At 33.1% G+C, this 17,889-nt stretch overlaps 1 protein-coding gene and 1 pseudogene across 2 annotated transcripts; both read right to left on the bottom strand.

The window, feature by feature from the left end:
- Positions 1-69: 69 nt before the first annotated feature.
- LOC145102971 (uncharacterized) lies at positions 70-5,341 on the bottom strand. Of its 2 annotated transcripts, XM_079040504.1 has the most exons (5): positions 5,152-5,341; positions 3,775-4,160; positions 1,958-3,259; positions 708-1,352; positions 70-327 (listed from the first exon to the last, which is right to left on the bottom strand). In XM_079040504.1, the coding sequence occupies exons 2-5, from the start codon at positions 4,131-4,133 to the stop codon at positions 312-314; spliced, it is 2,322 nt and encodes a 773-aa protein (XP_078896630.1). In that variant the 5' UTR covers positions 4,134-4,160; positions 5,152-5,341; the 3' UTR covers positions 70-311. The 2 variants fall into 2 exon arrangements, with proteins under 2 accessions (XP_078896630.1, XP_078896636.1); XM_079040510.1 differs by lacking the exon at positions 5,152-5,341 and having other exon boundaries at positions 3,775-5,120.
- Positions 5,342-6,081: 740 nt separating this feature from the next.
- LOC145065359 (uncharacterized) lies at positions 6,082-16,396 on the bottom strand (annotated as a pseudogene).
- Positions 16,397-17,889: the final 1,493 nt, after the last annotated feature.

The raw sequence follows: 17,889 nt of genomic DNA, 5'->3' as shown, positions 1-17,889 counted from the left end.
CAGAATGTTCCCAAGAGAACTGTTTTAAGTCAAATGTAGCACTGAAGGGAGTAAGTAACAGGCATAGTCTGAACAAAATAAGTCAAACTGCTAGAAACTGTGCATATAAAACGTCAGAAAGCTAAAACCTCCATTTACCAACATTAACAAGCAACTAATCTCTAATTGCTAAAACCTACTGATGAAATTACCAATCTAACACCAAATTACACAAACACGATAACAGTTTGCAATCTTAAACCCACAAACTTTGCCCATGATCCAAAATCCAACCATCTGCTTTTTATTAATCTTCCACAAATAGCAAACGCTTATTCCTCAATCTCTCTGCAAAAACAAACAAGTGGATCAAATAACCATTCTCTGTAAAATTATTTTTTTATTACTAACAAATTATACAAGAGTTAATCGCAAAAAAGACCTTATATTTTATATTTTGTGTTTTTTCCGGATTAAACCTCAAAAAAAACTGCCTGAAAAAGACCTTGTGAGAATTTTTTCGAGAAAAACTAAAAAGGTTGAGCGTAAATTTTGAAGCATTTAGAAGGTTGAGGTTTTTTTTTGGAAAAAATGAAAAATACAAGGTCTTTCTAAGACAAAAAAAACAATTTTGAGGTTTAATCCGGAAAAAACACAAAATATAATTTTTTTTTAGATTCATCCATTATATAACTAATTAATATTTTGGATTATAAAAAAACACTTACTTGCATGATCTCTTATTATGTCCAAGCCCTTTACACTTCCCACACTGCAACTGCCTTTTCAAGAAATCCGACGGCCCGATCCTTCCGGCCGCCACTTTCCTAATCTTTGTCCTCCCCGGAGTCCGCATGGTGGGCGGCGGTGTCACCAACACCGCCCCATCCTCCGCCTCACTATCCACCAACCTTTCCACATTTGGAATCGGATGAATCGAGTCAGCATAAGTGGACTGATACGTTTCCACATGAAAATACCTCGAACAATGGTCATACGGGCTCCGCCCATAAGATTCCAGCACAGCAATCGCATGACAGCATGGCAGTCCAGTCAGCAACCACCCTTTACAGCTACAATCCCAATTTTCTATATCCACAATATCCACCGTTTCACCGTACCTCACCTCGAATTTGCTCCCGTGGGACCGCAGGATTTGGACTGATCGCGCTTTTATGATCTCGTTTTTGAGTTTTTCTTCCATTGATGGAGTTAACCGAGTTAACCACTGAGTTGACTCGACTCGGCGAGTGTAGATGAGTTGCATCATTTTGCCACGTAACTCGTCGATCATTTGGGTTATTGGTAACTCGTTCGCTTCCGATACCCATGAGTAGAAAAGATGCCCGAAGTTTGAAGTCATGTGGTTGTACCTAAAAAAATAGCCACAAAAATAATTTAATAAATTAATCTTTTGGTCCTACCATAAAACAACAATAATTTGAACACTTGTCACGAAACAACCACCCATTTTGCAAAATGTTTTTCTTTTTGTGAAATATCTTAATGCATAGTATTGTTTTTTTCTTTTGTTTAATTACGTACATTATTTCGCAAGATAAGGAAAAAAATTGATTTTTCAAAATGTTTTTTTTCACATAATTGCTTTATGAATGGTCCATACTACAAAAGTCTTATGGTTATCTTGTGATAGGGACCACCCATATTGGTCATTTTAGTGTGTAACCCTTTTTTAAAATTATCATTAAAAGTTATATAAACTTATAAAAATGATTAAAAATTTTATCTTGAACAAAAAAAAAAATCCGTCAAGATAACCAGTAGGATAAAGACACAAGAAAAATAAAAAAATAAAAATAAAATGGTCCCGTCCTTTTAAAAGAGTTAAAACATAAACCTCTCCTTTCATTTTCAAGACTTTTCAAGAAAAGGACAGGTCCTTTTTTGTTTAAAAAAAAAAAAAAAAAAAAAAAAAACTATAAAGCAAAACAACTATTTTATTCATATAAAATTATACCTTAGCCCACCAAAAAACGTATTGGCCCAATGTTCAGGTTCGCTTCTAATAACCCAATTATACGCTTCAGGCGAAATCGCTTTAATATCCTCCGTACATTTCTCAAACGCTTCAAGCTTCGGTGCATGTGCAGCAGCGTATAAATCCTCCACCATAAGCCTTCTTGCATCATGTGAAAAATGCCCTTTCAAATCCTTATTCAATTTTTCCGCCAAATACCCAAGACAATACGCATGATAACACTCCCCACCAAATATCTCCCTCAAAGACTCCCTCAACCCCTTTTGAAAATCCGCCACAAACGTAATTTGCCCCGGCGTATGCACCACGAGCTTCAACTCCGTCAAAAACCACCGCCAGTTCTCCGCCGTCTCCTCGTCCACCACCGCGAACGCCACCGGAAACGCCCCGTCGTCACCGTCGGCCGCCGTGGCGGTCAACAACATCCCTTGGTAGCGCGAGTTCAACGGTGTGGAATCGAGGAAGAGCAACGGGCGGCATCCTTGTAAGAAACCGGAAATCGAAGCGTGAAAAGAGACGAAAAGTCGATGAAAACTCGAATCCTCTTTCGTGCTAAATGTGGCGAGAGATCCGGGATTCGTTTCCATTATTTTCTCACAAAAAAACGGGAGTTCGGAATACGCGTCTTTATAAGATCCAAGAAGTTGTTCGCGCGCGTATTCTTTAGCCCTACGCGCTTGCGAGTAGTTTAAATCGATCCCGTAATCGCGTTTAAGTTCAGTCGCGATGTCTTTCGGTTTGATTTTCGGTGATTCTTTTACTTTTTCTTTTATTAAATTCCCAACCCAACTTCGTTTCGCACGAAATGGAGCTTTTGAAGTGACACCTTGGCAATTATGAACGGGTCGCATTGTTTTGATGCAAACTAATTGAGTTGTGGAGAGTTTCGAGGCGTGGATTCTCCATGGACAACCTTCGGCTTTGCATTTTACAGTGACGCGTTGGTTTTCGTTTTTTTTGTAGACGAAGTTGAAGGCATGGGCGATTGAGAATTTGCGGAGCGCTTCACGGAATTCGGCGAGGGAATGGAATCGTTGGCCGACTCCGGTGATGAGATTCTCCCATTGCTTGGCGGCCATGCGTTGGTCGGAATCAATGACCGCCATCGGAAACGGATTCGCGGAGATCGGAACCGCTCCCGGAATGATTTCGGTCGTTGTTTCGATGTCGATTGGCTCGTTGAGTGCGATTGCGTTGTTTGAGGCCGGAATTGAGGTCGGAATTGGAGTCGCTTGAACCACTGCGGTTGTTTCCGTCGCCTTCTGTGGAGTCTTTTGTGGCCTACACAAAAAATTACATAGTAACAAAATTAGCTTTTATTTTGGGTAAAACAAGGAATTAGCAAATGTAATTTCATTGATTTGTGTATTATTTAAAGTATTCTACATTCATTTCTTCCTATCACAACATTTTAATTTGAAGTAATTTCATCAAAATATAAAGCACTTTTTACTTGCTATAATTGAGTATATTGTTTTAATAAGAAAAAAAACTGAAACTACAATGTTGTGATAGAAAGAAATAAAAGTAGGATGCTATGACACATAGATAAATGACATAAATGTGCATCATACTTTCAATTTTTTCTTTTCTTATTAAAGCATTGTAGTTTTACAAATCTTTCTTATTAAAACATCATACTTTGACAAATATTATAAAAAACAAACCAATGAAAGTACATGGATATTGCTTTCATTAAACCCTATATATTATATAACAACAAAAAAAACATCATAGAAATTTATATCTAAGAACATAAGTAAAAAGAAAACTAGATTACATATATAGGCAATTACCTCCGAGCTGGTTGTTTTTTCTTGACATTTTTACCCAGAGGAGCTTCTTTCATAATAAAGACCTCAAGCTGATCTGCTTCTTTATAGTAATTCACCATTCTTTGAAAGTCCTTATCTTTAGAAACAGTAATGAGATTCTTTTTGTTTCCAGGCAAGAAATACTTAACAACCATTCCATCTACAGTCGAATCGATAGTTTCTGCAATTTCTTGTTTGAAACCACTTAATTGCATATTTTCATCAAGATCAACAGCATATGCTTCACCTCCAGCATAAGTCATGGATCCATCATCATGAGTGTCAAAATCACCACCATATTGGCAAATTGCAATCATTTTCTTTGATGGAACTATCGCCATTTATGGCAATTTAGTTTGAAAGCAAACCTGAATGTTTATTTATCACCAAAAGGAAACTGTCAATTTAGAAACTTTAAAACAATCAGTGTAATTGAACCTTCTGGAGACATTGATCTTTCTGATACAGCAATATTCATATCATTTAAGCCAAAAATTTCACAGAGATGTAACAGATTGATAGGTGATTTTAACAACAAACACCCAAAAAGTCTAAATCATACAACGATCAAAAGGAGATACAAAATGAAAAGTACCAAACACTATAAATTTGTAAAACAAGAAAGGCTAAAAACGAAACATGTTAAAGACAGACTCAAATGATCCAAAAATCCAAATCAAACAGGTATTTTATCCAGAATTTCATATCAGTGTATGCAGTGATATTACAAATTCTTGTGTTCATTCAAACTACATAAACTGAACCGACTGTTGCTCTATCATCTGCGTCGATTAAAGGGTACAGTAATTCTTGAGATTTTGTACAGCAAATCAAGTACAATCTTCAATTGAAATTGAATTCGTTTCAAATCAGCATCTGGGTTTGTACCAATTCATGAACCATAGATTCATCAAATCTGAATAACCTTTACAGAACGCAAATCCGCAGTTAACCTAAACTTCAAAATTCATATCAACAACTTACACCGAACCCTTACAAGAACGAAGAGATAGATTACATGACATATAAAGCCCCACAGCGAACTAAAGTTCGAGTATTTAGCATGATCAAACTGTTAGTGACTAAAAACCCAAAACACAAAATCACATAAGAACAGCGATACCAAATCAAAAAAAAAAAAGTCAAACCCTAAAAATCTGATAAAGAGAATACAAAAACCCAAATCCGAAACATCGCAATTACTCAAGATTAACACAATCTAGCTAAAATTGAGTCCAAAGACTCATCGGAACTCATGATGAGAACCCGATTGTGCGTTCATCCTTTTGTTTAAAGGTTTGAGATGGATAAAATAGAACGAATGAGAAAGAGTGGAAGGGGGGAAGTAAAAGGGAATACCTGGTAAAGATTAGGGTGAAAATACGAAACTTTTGGATGAAATTTTCTGGTCTGCCCTTGAAGATTGCAGGTAGGGCTAAGGGGGTTGAGAAGACGAGGAGAGAAAGAATGGGGGATAGAGAGAGAAAAGGGTTAGAGAAAGAGGGAGGAAGAGAGGCGCATCTATGGAAGCTTAGGGGGGTGCAATAGGGCAAACTATATTATATATACCTACCATCTAGAACCCTACATCTATTTTTCAATTCAATACCCCTATTCGCAGCCGTTGATTTCCTTTTACCATCCCTTGATTGAATAAGAGTGCACAATACGGACTGGAGCTGCTACCACATAACAATTTCTCATATCCCATCTTCATCCAAATTTATATCACTATTTCGCAATTAATATCCCTCGCTAACACTAAATTTATAGTAGTATTTAGAAGTTATAGTTTTTTATTTGTTATATTAGATGATATCATATGTTATATGGGTTGATTTAAAAAAAATATATATTAAAATATAAATAGAAAATATTTTTTAATATGAAACTTTAAAATAAAAAAAATGTATTTATTGCAATTTAATATCATATATATGATATTGACAAAATTGCAAAAATTGTCTCTGTGGTATGCATATTTTTGGGGTTTTAGTCCAAACCCCGAGTTTTTTGGATTCATGGTCCTTTTGGAGTGGTTTGTATGTGGAATTGGTCTCCGGACTTAACTTCCGTTAAAAAGGATCTGTTAACCCCTTCATGTGCCTCACACGTGAGGGTATATCCGTCATTTCATATGTAAGGGACCATTTTTGCATAAACATTTTTTTGGCTTAATTCTTTTAAAAGATCCCCACCGTTCTTATCTTCTTCCCCAACGTTCCTTTCTACATCATTCTTGAGAAATTTCACGAAGTTTATATATAACAATAGTAAAGAAGACTTGCATTAGTAAGACCAAAAACCAAAGGGTTGGTCTTCATCTTCATCCTCATCATAACTAGGGAACTCAAGATATGAAGAATTCACAACTTCTAGTTCTGGGTAATCACCACATTCGATCTTCGGTAACATGTAACCACTAACGGGGGTTACAAATATCTTCTCCAACATATCTTCTTCCTCTAAAGATTCATCACTCTGATCTTGTTCAGACAAATACGACAAGTCGCCCTTCTCTAATAGACCAACATATTATGGATTGCTCGACTCAGTCACATCGCTTCTTGCACCAACATCTTCATCATTCAAGCACTCTGCCGCCTGTTCTTGTTGCAGTGGCTCAGATGGGCTTTTGGTGCTTGATGAATTGGAGGTTCCTTTCTCCATTTATTGCAGAAGCAACTTGTCACTTAGATCGTGAACCTATATAAGAAACCAAACAAAAGTTGAGATTTTTAAGTTACGTTTAAGAAATTTTAAAGAGAGAGATTTCTATAAAATATCATTACCTCGGATTTTAGTTTTTCTTTTTATTGAAGGAGATTTTCGTAGTTTGCTTTGAGTTTGTTTTAGCTTTCTTAAAGAACGTCATAGTCTTTCTCAAGCCGTTTGGTCTTCCACCGTGCATGGCGGTTCTGGAACCAGATTGCAATCTGTCGAGGTTGCAAGCCAAGCTCTTTTGCTAACTGAATCTTTCTATTGGGCTTAAGTTTGTTTTCTGTCTCGAAACTTTTCTCCAGGAACTGACCTTGATCAGCCTTCAAACATCTCTTCTTTTCGGGTGCTGAAAGTAGTCTTCGTATTCATCATCATCATTGTCTTCCTGATCGAATGTTTGTAAAAGGTTTCTTCCGGATCCATTTCCTCCATCCTGATCAAAGTTAACCATTGATCTAGAACCTGATATGAGATATCATGAACATGAATGAGTTTCTTTACAATTTTAGGGTTTTCTAGATCGACAATTGTTTATGAGTTAGTTTAACTAAAGATCATAAAATTCAACTAAATAGATTGTGGGTATGTGACAAGTTTTTCAATTCAAGTCGAAAAATGTGTTTTTTGAATCAAAAGTATCCACTTGAAATGAAAAGGCTTCAATCTTCGAAAGGGAACATTAAGCTTCTTGTTTCGTCATTACAAAGTCAAACAAGTCAAGAGGACATCAAAGATTGCTTTTGGGAACATTAAGAAGACAATATTTGGAAGATCTAGGAAGTCATGATGAAAGAATCAAACACCATTTTGGTTGTTCTTTTCATCACCCAAATGAATCTACAACCACACAACACAGACTGTAAAGTCAAAAGTATCAGAATCCAAACATATAAAGTATAATCTCTAATTGAGCGGCAATTAATAGAATAATAACCCCACGAGAAATCGTAAAATATTTTTCAAACAACATGATCCAAATAAGTAAATATGTGTAATTACAAATATCAAACAAGCGATAAATAAAGAGCTATCTAACAGATTACCTACAAAAGAATGAGTGGATCTAGATACGAAGTGGGAATCAAGAGGCATAGAAGAAGAAAAAGGGGCCCTCTTGTGTTGTAACCAGAACAGAATTGAAACATGAGCCGCCACCACCACCAGAATCGCCGCCGTAAAGAAAGCTTCAAAGAAAACATAGAGCCATTGTTGTTGTAACAGAGCTCAAGAAGAAGAAAGGTAGAAAAAAGAGACGCTGGAGAACGTTGGGGAAGAAGATAGCAACAGTACTGGGGATCTTTAAAAGGAATTAAGCCAAAAAGGTTTATGCAAAAATGGTCCCTTACATATGAAATGACGGATATAACCTCACGTGTGAGGCACATGAGGGGGTTAACAGATCCTTTTTAACGGAAGTTAAGTATGGGGACCAATTCCACATACAAACCACTCCAAAAGGACCATGAATCCAAAAAACTCGGGGTTTGGACTAAAACCCCAAAAATATGCATACCACAGGGACCATTTTTGCAATTTTGTCTATGATATTTAATATTTTACATATATAGTATATGACTTTAATTTAAAATTTTGAAACAAACAAAAAATTGACAAGTGGATAATATTTATTTCAAAAATACCATAAAATGACAAATATTAAAACTCATGAGAGATTGAGATATGACAAAAAAATCTTCATTTATTAAGGAAGATATGTATGTTTGATAAAAATATGATATAAATTATATTAAAAGAATTTGTCTCTGAATATGAAATATAATAATTAAATAGTAATTTTAGAAACTCAATAACTTTTTTTAAACACCAAGGAAATAACTTTTAGATTTATAAATTTTGGTTTAAACTAAAAACTAAAAATATGTATCTAAGTGAGCCTTTTGTTTAAATTGAACTTTTGATAGAAAGGTAAAATATATAAGCTTACTAAAAGTCTCTGCCAAACATGCCATTAAATTGTTAATTTATTGTTTTATCAACTTTAAACTTTAATTAATGATATGTTTAATAATTAATCTTTTTAATTTTTTTTATAAACTCATTTAATTTATTTTTATCTATGACTTTTTATATATATTTTTTACAATTTTATCTATATAAGATATTATATAAAATCTTTCGTTAATAGGTAGTTTTTGAAGTACAAATTATATTTTAATACCGAATTTTACAATTATATTGGATGTGTATTAATTCTCAACAACCTAGCTTCGCTACATAACTATGAGCTACGAACACCCTCTCTCCTTATAATTACAAAAAAAAAAAAAAAAAAAAAACAAAAAACAAAAAAAAAAAAAAAAAAAACATTGAAAACTTTATATAATTGTTATAGAATTTATATTTCATAAATCAAATGTTATTAAATATTTAATATAAATAATTAATTAGTAAACAATTAAAAATATTTAAAACTAAAATATGATTAAAGGAGAAAGAATAAGATCTTGAAAAACATAAAATGGTTTATAGAACCATATTTATTAATGGGCGGTTTTTTTCATAGACCGGTTGTGACGATAAGTTATTTGATATTTGGGTTCGTTAAAAATTTAAAATACTTTAAAAATATAAGAGGGTACACCCAAATATTTTAAAAATATAAGAGGGAATATCAAAATCTATAAAAACTACATATCTTAAATTTTGACAAATAAATATTAATTTTTTAATTAAAAATTTTGTTTATTATATTATTTTTATTTTATAATATATTTATTATTATTTTGTCTTTAAATTACTAACTTTTAAATGTAATCATAACTTTAAAACCTATATATCTATTAATATTTATAAAATTTGAATGAAAATATAAATATTTTTATTTTGCTACTCGTGGCTTGAGTTGTGAAAAATAAAAATCTAAAAACTAGGGGTGATGTAGGTGTTAGTGTGGGCTTATGAGAATAGTCGTATAGGTATAATGGTGGGGGTGGGGATGGTAGTGGGCGGTAAGGTATATGTTGGGTGTGGTTGGTGTGAACATGTAGGTGCGAGTGTGAAGGAAGGGCTCATGTTTATGGCTAATGGCTTAAGGCTTTGGACTTAAGGGTTTACGACTTAGGGTACAATGATTGGTTGATAGTTTGAGACCATAAACACCTAGCGATATACCATAAGCCATATACCCTAAGACCCAAATCATAATCCATAACCTATATAAGCCATTAATCAACCATAAGCCTTAAGCCATACCTCATGAGCCATAAACAATAAACACCTAGTGATAATACATAATAATCCTTAATCCATAAGCCCTATGTCTTGAGCCATACTATTTATGCCATAAACCCTAAGCTATAATCCAAAAGACATAAGTCATACATCATAAGCATTAAGATATAAATCATAAGTCATAAGCCATATGTTATAACCCACAAGACGAAATCCACAATCCATATACCTAAACCCAGAGTCATAAGTCATGAGCCTTAAACCCTAAGTCATAAACCCTACGCCTTAAGCAATAAGCACTAAACCATAATTCATAAGCTACAAGCCTTAAGCCTAATTCCTAATCCATAAGCCCTAAAGCCTTAAAACATAAATCATAAGCCATAAACCTTAAGTCATAAGTATGTATGTGTATATGCTTAGGGATTAAAGCTTGTGGATTGAAGCTTAAGGCTTATGGTGTATGGCTTATGGCTTGTGACTTATGGATTATGGCTTGTAGGTTAAGGCTTTGTAACTTAAGGCTTTATGCTTTAGGGTATAGGGTTTAGGGTTTAAGCCTTATGATTTAGGCCTGATGGTTTATGCGATAAGCCATATGACATAAGGTATGCTATATGTCAAAGGTATAACCACAATCCCTTAGTATTAAACATTTTGCATCTTAAGCCATACACCATAACCCTTAAGTTATAACCCTTAAGCCTTAATCCATACGTTATAATCCATAAGCTATAAGCCATAAGCCATAATCCATAAGACATAAGTCATAAGATATAAGTAATAAGCATAAGCCATGATCCATAATTCTTGAACCCTAAGCCTTAGGATTAAGATTAGGGATAATGATTATGCTTAATCCATAATCCATAAGCCTTAAGCAGTAAGCCATAAGCCATAGCCCACAAGCCTTAATCCCTAACCTCTTAACCATAATCTGGAAGCCTTGATTTTTAATCCCTAATTAAAAAGCCTAAAGTCTTAAACTCTTAGCATTAAGCCCCGAGCTATACTCCATAACCTCTTAGATATAAGCCTCATTCCTTAAGCTCTAAACCCATAACTCTATACACCCTAAGCCATAAGTCAATTGCCCTAAGTCCTAAGCCTTAAATCCTAGTCCATAAGACCTAAGCCATATGACATAGATGGGTGAGTATACGGTAAGTCAAATGGGTAGGGTAGGCTATGAACGTAAGGGTGGGGGTGGGTGGGTAAAGGTAGGGGTAGGTGGGAATTTAATTAAAAAATAATGCTACTAAACGTTATCTTATAAAAAAATCATAAAATTGTATCTAACATTGTAAAAAATATATCATATATCAAGAATTTAAATTAAAAAAGAATATGAAATTCTAATTTTTTTTTAGATACTCCACAATTTTGAAAAAAAAAATCAAATATATGAAAATATGGGATGGAAATATGGACGCCAAATTTGCCGCCATGCTAAGTTGCTAACCATTTTCCCATTTTGCCCGCTATCAAAACCTTGTTTGTTTTTTAAGAAAACATAGAAGAAATCAGAGCTCCATCGGGTTAGGGAATAGGAGGCGGATTATAGTTGATGTTTCTCATCGATGGAAGGAAGCAACCAGAGAAATTATGGCCTTCAACAACCATCAGACATCTGCCACCACCATCTACAACCACTCACCGCTTTAATTCCTCATCAATCCAACACTTCAACTTACTTTGTACACCGACATGTAAGTTTGGACTATTTTTCTCAAAATCCCCACAAAAATATGAGTTTTTAACCATTCAATTATGGATTATTGGTGATTAGTTAGAGTAATTGGTTTCATAATTTTTTTAAATCCTCTCTCAATAAATCATCATTTTCAATAAACCAGAGGCATGTTGGTGAAGATTTCCAATGAGTTCACATAGTTTTGACACATTCATTGTTGTATGGCTTTTTAACTAGATTCAGTTGAAATTCTTTTTAGTTTAAGATTATCATACACTATTTGGGTCATTTGTATAGAAATCCCAGTCAACAGGTCACTTATTTCTAAAATGGCTCTTGACTTTTTTGAAATTCTCCGATTTTGTTGTTGATTATTGCATTGCAATCTAAACCCCAAATCTTATTGGGTTGTTCAGAGTATTACCCCGATTTTGTTGTTGATTATTACAGTACAATTTAAACCCATCGGTTCTCTCTACAAGTTCAATTCTCTTCTTTCTTCGTTGTTTCTCCCTATTTGCTTCGATTCTGTGGAATTGGGTCACTGTAATACTCATACCTCATTTAAAATGTGTTCAATTGAGATTGTTTTTTTTTCATATTTTTAATGTGTGTGCTTAGGGAGAAGAAGAGGTTGCAACGGATCATGTTTAAAAGCCTTTTATTGATGGATATAATCATATAATAATGAAAAGCAGAAGAGGAAAAGAAATAAAACATATAAATTGCTTTTGAACTGTAAACTTTTCTCCCAATTAAATTTCAAAGTTCTTGAATTAATGTGTTTCGTTTGTGGTATTTGTTCATTATATGCAACAATTCACCACATAGACTGAGATTTTCCAAAAATTTCGTTTGTAGTACAACTCACTCACTAATTGTTGCAATAATGATCAATCCTTGTTCCTACAAACACATATATAATGTAGTGTATTTCATACAGTATAGAAAGAAACCAAAAGTAGATTCATTTCTTTAAGAAAATAAAACATACAAAAGAAGAAATATGCACAACAAGTGAAGCATCTTCTTCTTCTTAGTGCAACAGTTCCTCAAATAGATGATCCATAATTTGTCCTCATTTCCCATGATACAACTTTGGAACTTCTTAGTTGGTGTTAAACCTGCAACAAATACATGAGGCCAAATTTAATAAAATGTTATCAACTCTGGAATTTTCTTATTTATAATTTAACTTTTTTTGATGTAGGGAGATTTAATTGGACTACTCATAGTGTGACAACCCGAAATATTTTAGATCAAGTAAGGTCTAAATTGTAACCATATTACAATGAAAACCTTGAAAACTAAAAGGGCATAGGTGCCTATACATGGAAGTATACACTTTAGATGCAAATAAATTCTCTAATATGGCATGGTAATGTAAAATACTTTGCAAAATTAGTCCAAAACAGTTCCTTTAGCTTTAATTTAATTATATAAATTGTCTCTTTTTACCGAAACACAAATGTATTCTTTTATTCAAAAAATACAATTTAAAATTTGTTAATAAAGTTAACATGTACTCAAATAAGTATTAATATTTATGGGTTATAATTAAGGGTTTACAGGTTACGGTTTATGGCTTGTAACTTACATCATATGGTCTACAGTATAAGACTTAGTAATTATAACCCCTAGACCTCAATCCTAAACTCCTAGGCTCAAAAATGTACCGAAAACATATGAAACTCATCAAAATACCAACATAATTTATTTCATTAACATATTTGTAATGACACATCAACGGTTAATTTACTCTATATCAAAACAGCTAAGAAGTTGATCTGTAGCAACATAACTATGAACTATTATTCCTTAGCAAAATTGCTAGGGAATTTAATTTCGTAAAAAAATTCGTCACAAAATAATAATGAACATTTACTCCATTGCAAATCATTTACGGAATCGATTTTTGTATCTAATATATGTTGCTAAATAGCTTCAAAATATTAATTTCTAACAAATTTCGTTACAAAAGTTGCAATGAATATGGGCTCCATAATCAAACTTCCATGACTTTTATTGTCATTGCAAATTTACATAGCTAAATAGCTATGAATTTGAACTCCTTTGCAAATTTTCTATGTAATTTAATTTCGTAAAAAAATTCCTAACAACATAGCTAGGCTTTTTTTCATAGCAAAACAAGCAACAAAAATAAAATATCATAGCACAATTTTGTAGGTAAATAGCTATGAATGCTACTTCCATAGCGAAACAATTATGAAATTCTATTCCATTGCAGATTAACTACGATATGTAATTCCGTAGCAGAATTACAAAGGAAAGTATTTTCGTAAAAAATGTCGTTGAAAATTTGCTACGAATGGTTTTTCCATAGAAATACCGGTAGCAATATATCAATGAATTTCGAGTCTGTAACAATTTTCGTAGCAATTCTCATGTTTTCTATGGAAAATTAATTACATGGAAAATTTGTTAGCAAATTAGCTATGGAACGACATTTCATAACACGAACTGTTGCAGATTAACAACGAAAAGATGTTCCAAAGCGACATTCCCTAGCAAAATCGGGTTTTTCTTATAGTGATGAAATCATTTGGTTTGGCTTTGAATCCTTCAAGTTGAACTATGAAGAGAAGACAAGTACAATGCCTAGTCTTGTCAATCAGTAAATTTGCTTAAGGTTTGACTATGAAATCATCCGGTTTAACTATGAAATAATCCAATTTCAATACCAACTTTTGTATATTTATAATCGGATTCATTTGATTTTCCTAATACACTTTCATTTCATGTGAAAATGACTTCTTACAACCAAAAAATCTCTTGTGACCTACCAATATTCTTTCATAATCTTGAAAGAACAAATCCTAATACCTTCACAACCATCAAGAAAATAGATACTGAATGCTTTCAATTTTGTTTGTTGGCTTTAGGTTGCGTTGTATGTCATCTTTATTTTATTGATTTAGTTAATAGTTGTAGATAATTTACCTCCTTTAGATTTTGCATGTGACTAATATAAGTATGTTTAATTTTTATGCAGATTCGTACCTTCCTTAGGTGCATGATACCATTAATATATGTGAGTTATTTACCCCTGCTTGGCAAATATCTGACAACAATGTACTTTGTGGTAGATTTGGACAAAAACCATGAACCACTACTCTTAGAAGTTGGTTTGGGAACCTTAGAGTGTGAGGAATCTTGGGCATGGTTCATGAGGAAGTTAAAAGAATGTTTAGGTGACAGTTCAAAGATTGGTTTCATAAGCCACCTATGTGATAAAATAGACTTTGCCTTTGGGAAAGTTTGTTGGATTAGGTGTCTAAGCCCATAACTATAATTGATATGTACTTGAATTGATAGTAGCATAGTCCTTTTGAGTTGCCTTCACACTAGCAACTAGACAGGATGATTAATTGAGGAAGAGGTTGAACTTATTATTTGGAATGATAAATTCATATATAAAAAGATTTATTAATATGTTATGAAAATAATATATTAATTAGAAATCATGTTGTTTAATTAATAGTTAATCGGATATTAATTTGGAATTAATTTTGGGATTAAAGGAATTAATTAAAAGTTCATGGGTTGTTTTGCAATTAATTAATAGTTGTGGTTTGGGCTCTTGGATCAACCTACAGAGGGTTGGTCGAAATTTCTAAAGGAGGCCCTTAGAATTTCATCCAAGGCATTAAGAAGGTGGATCCATGGGCTGCTCAGGCCTTAAGCTGGAAATTAGGGTTTCCACCTAAAAACCCTAGCTTTGGGACTAAGCAACATTGATTATAAAAGGAGCATCACCCCTTAAGATTTTGGCCTCCTTGAAGAAACCCTAGAAGAACTAAAAATTTGAGTGCCTCCCTCCTCTCTCCTTTCTCTCAATTATCCTCTTACCTTGGTGTGTTTGTGAGCCATTAGAGGTGTTACATTTATGGCACTTGTTCTCAAAGTCAAGATCTTCAAAGGAATCATTTTTATTACTATATAACAATAAAGGTATGTATCTAAACCCTAGTTTTATGTTAATTTCGAAAATTGTACATACTTCCTAGGGTTTCTAGTTTTTGTGTTAAATGCTTGTAAGTCTAATAGAGAAAACCTAGATCCAATCATTTAGGGTTGCATGCACACATATGAATGTTTGTATACTCAAAACCCATCAGAGTCTACCCATATTTGTATCATGGGTATTGTCCTAAAGATATAGCTCGGAAAATACGAGATTCTATCGGACATAATGATATCACATTCGAAAAGTTGTTTTGGAAGTCATCCAATGCATATAGTGTGCATTAATTTTACTTATGTTAGGAAAGCTTTCAAAGTGCATGTAGGAATCCAATTGTCTGTCTTAATAATATAGCCATTTCAAAATAGGCATGGACATTTTTTCCTAAAGTAGGTTACAATGTTAAATCAATTGATATTCTTCTAGTTGTGAATAATATATCCACCTACACATATGAGTTACCTATAACAGCAATCATTGAGTTAATCCATCAGTCGATTCAAGTGGAATATGTTGAACGGGCTGAAGTTGGAGGTAAATTTATAATTATAATTTTTTATTTCTTGTGTTATTATTTCTAAATTAACAAATTTCACAAGGAGGATTTATGTTGGTGTGACCCCTTATGCTGAGAATAAGGTTCAAAAGCGAGTGAGCAAGTTTTATAATTGGGATGCAAGACGTATTTATGGGGACATGTTTGAAGTGGATGAAAATTCCGACACCTTGAAAGTACAACTTGAACGTAGGGTATGTAGTTGTGAAAAAGGTTATTGGGGCATACCGTGAAAAAGGTTTTCGGGAAACTTAGCTTTACGTTCATCACCCAACTCATCTCCATTAGAATTGTTTTCTAAGTCGGTTATATCTAAAGTTACATCAACAAAATCCCCGTAACCATGTACATTTTCATCTTTTTGAATCATAACTTTTTTCTTTTTACTATTATCTACTCCACCCCTATTCATAACTTTAACTTCTTGTTGGGGAACGTCAATATAAGAACCACCCATGTCATTAAGATATGTACCAACATCATCATCACCAACGGACTTGTAATTTTCAGGATCCACATAGTGAATAGGTGAATACCTCACATTAACATTTTCAGCAACACTATGAAACTGAGGTACGCTGAGAGTCATGAAAGTAGCTATTGGATTGTTGCTCCCTTTATTGATGCATAAGTTAGCAATCAGCTCATTTCCACTCTCGTCACCCTCCGTAACCGCATCACCTTCACCAGCCACCACAAATACTTTCACAGTCCTTCTCCAACCGATTTTATTACGTTGATCAACATTTTAACATCCATGCCTTCAACTATGGCTATATAATGATTGAATTCAGGATGATGGAAACAAAGACTAATTTTATATCTGTCGAACAAACCGGTTTTCATTTTCACCAAAGATATAAATCAATATAACTAATATTCTCAGAAAATATCAAAGCATATTCTGAAATACTCCCTGTGAACATACATATTTAAGATTTGTTTCCATAACTTCCCACCTCCCACCAGTTACAACGTAAACCAAATATTCATTCTTTTTATTAGAGAGGTTTTAAATAGATTTTCCAAAGAAATAACAACTAAAGTAATAATTTTTTTGCAAAACTTTATATATAATATGGTTGTTTCATAGTCAAACCCTATCAATTTCATAGTAAAAAAAAAGCACAAAATCGCAGGTGGATGGTAGACGAAATCACAGATGAACTTAGTTTATTTGTGATTTTAGTGTGAGGTTGCAGATATTTATACGGGAAAAAAAAACTTTAAAAATCACCTGCGAACGTACAAGACACTAAAGCGTACCCGTGCTTTAGTGATTTGTACGTTCGCAAATGGTATTGGAAAATCGTAGATGAACTTAATCCATCTGTGATTTTGATGACTATTTTTGTAATTTTGGTTTTTTTGTGCTATTTTCAACAAAATAATTAACGAAAATGCCTACTATTGTAATTTTCTCATATAACAATTGTTAGATTCAATTAATTTTTTTGAGATTTAAGTTTGTCCTAATTAACCACTTTTATTTAAGAGTGTTTCATTTTACTCATTTTATTTTTCTTATTATTTTTGATAAATTACTTTAAAATTATTTTATTCTTCAATATTAAATATAAATTCATAATGATCACATGATATTTTTACCGTTTTTTATAACTATAAACATAATAAGTTTATCTTTTTTATTTTTTTTAAAGACCAAACATATTTATCTTTTTCAGTTTTTTTAGGCTATTTCATTTTCTGACTACAAAAAACATTGTTGGTGTTATTGCATATCAAGCAACCTCATTGTTTTCCTATACTATCTCATAACTTCTTTTTCTCTAATTATGATCGTTGAGCCATCAAAATACTTTTTTGTACAAGTAAATAAGATTATGATATCGTTGAATAGCAGCTTATGAAAAGTTGTTAATGCTTATGGAGAAAGAATTTACAGATAAAGTAGAAAGTGTTGGGGAAAAACGAAATAGGGTTATTGGA

The sequence above is a fragment of the Lactuca serriola genome, chromosome 1, assembly GCF_051521515.1.
Source record: "Lactuca serriola cultivar US96UC23 chromosome 1, Lser_US96UC23_V15, whole genome shotgun sequence".
Lineage (NCBI taxonomy): Eukaryota > Viridiplantae > Streptophyta > Magnoliopsida > Asterales > Asteraceae > Lactuca > Lactuca serriola.
This window is presented reverse-complemented; position numbering and strand designations above follow the sequence as displayed.

What these genes read in the sequence shown, in the direction of transcription:
- LOC145102971 (XM_079040504.1), bottom strand. Translation starts at nt 4,133, where the DNA reads ATGGCGATAGTTCCATCAAAGAAAATGATTGCAATTTGCCAATATGGT. An exon ending in AAAAAACAACCAGCTCGGAG is followed by an intron (nt 3,260 to 3,774) that starts GTAATTGCCTAT and finishes TTTTTTGTGTAG; the next exon opens with GCCACAAAAGACTCCACAGA. An exon ending in ACGTTTTTTGGTGGGCTAAG is followed by an intron (nt 1,353 to 1,957) that starts GTATAATTTTAT and finishes CTATTTTTTTAG; the next exon opens with GTACAACCACATGACTTCAA.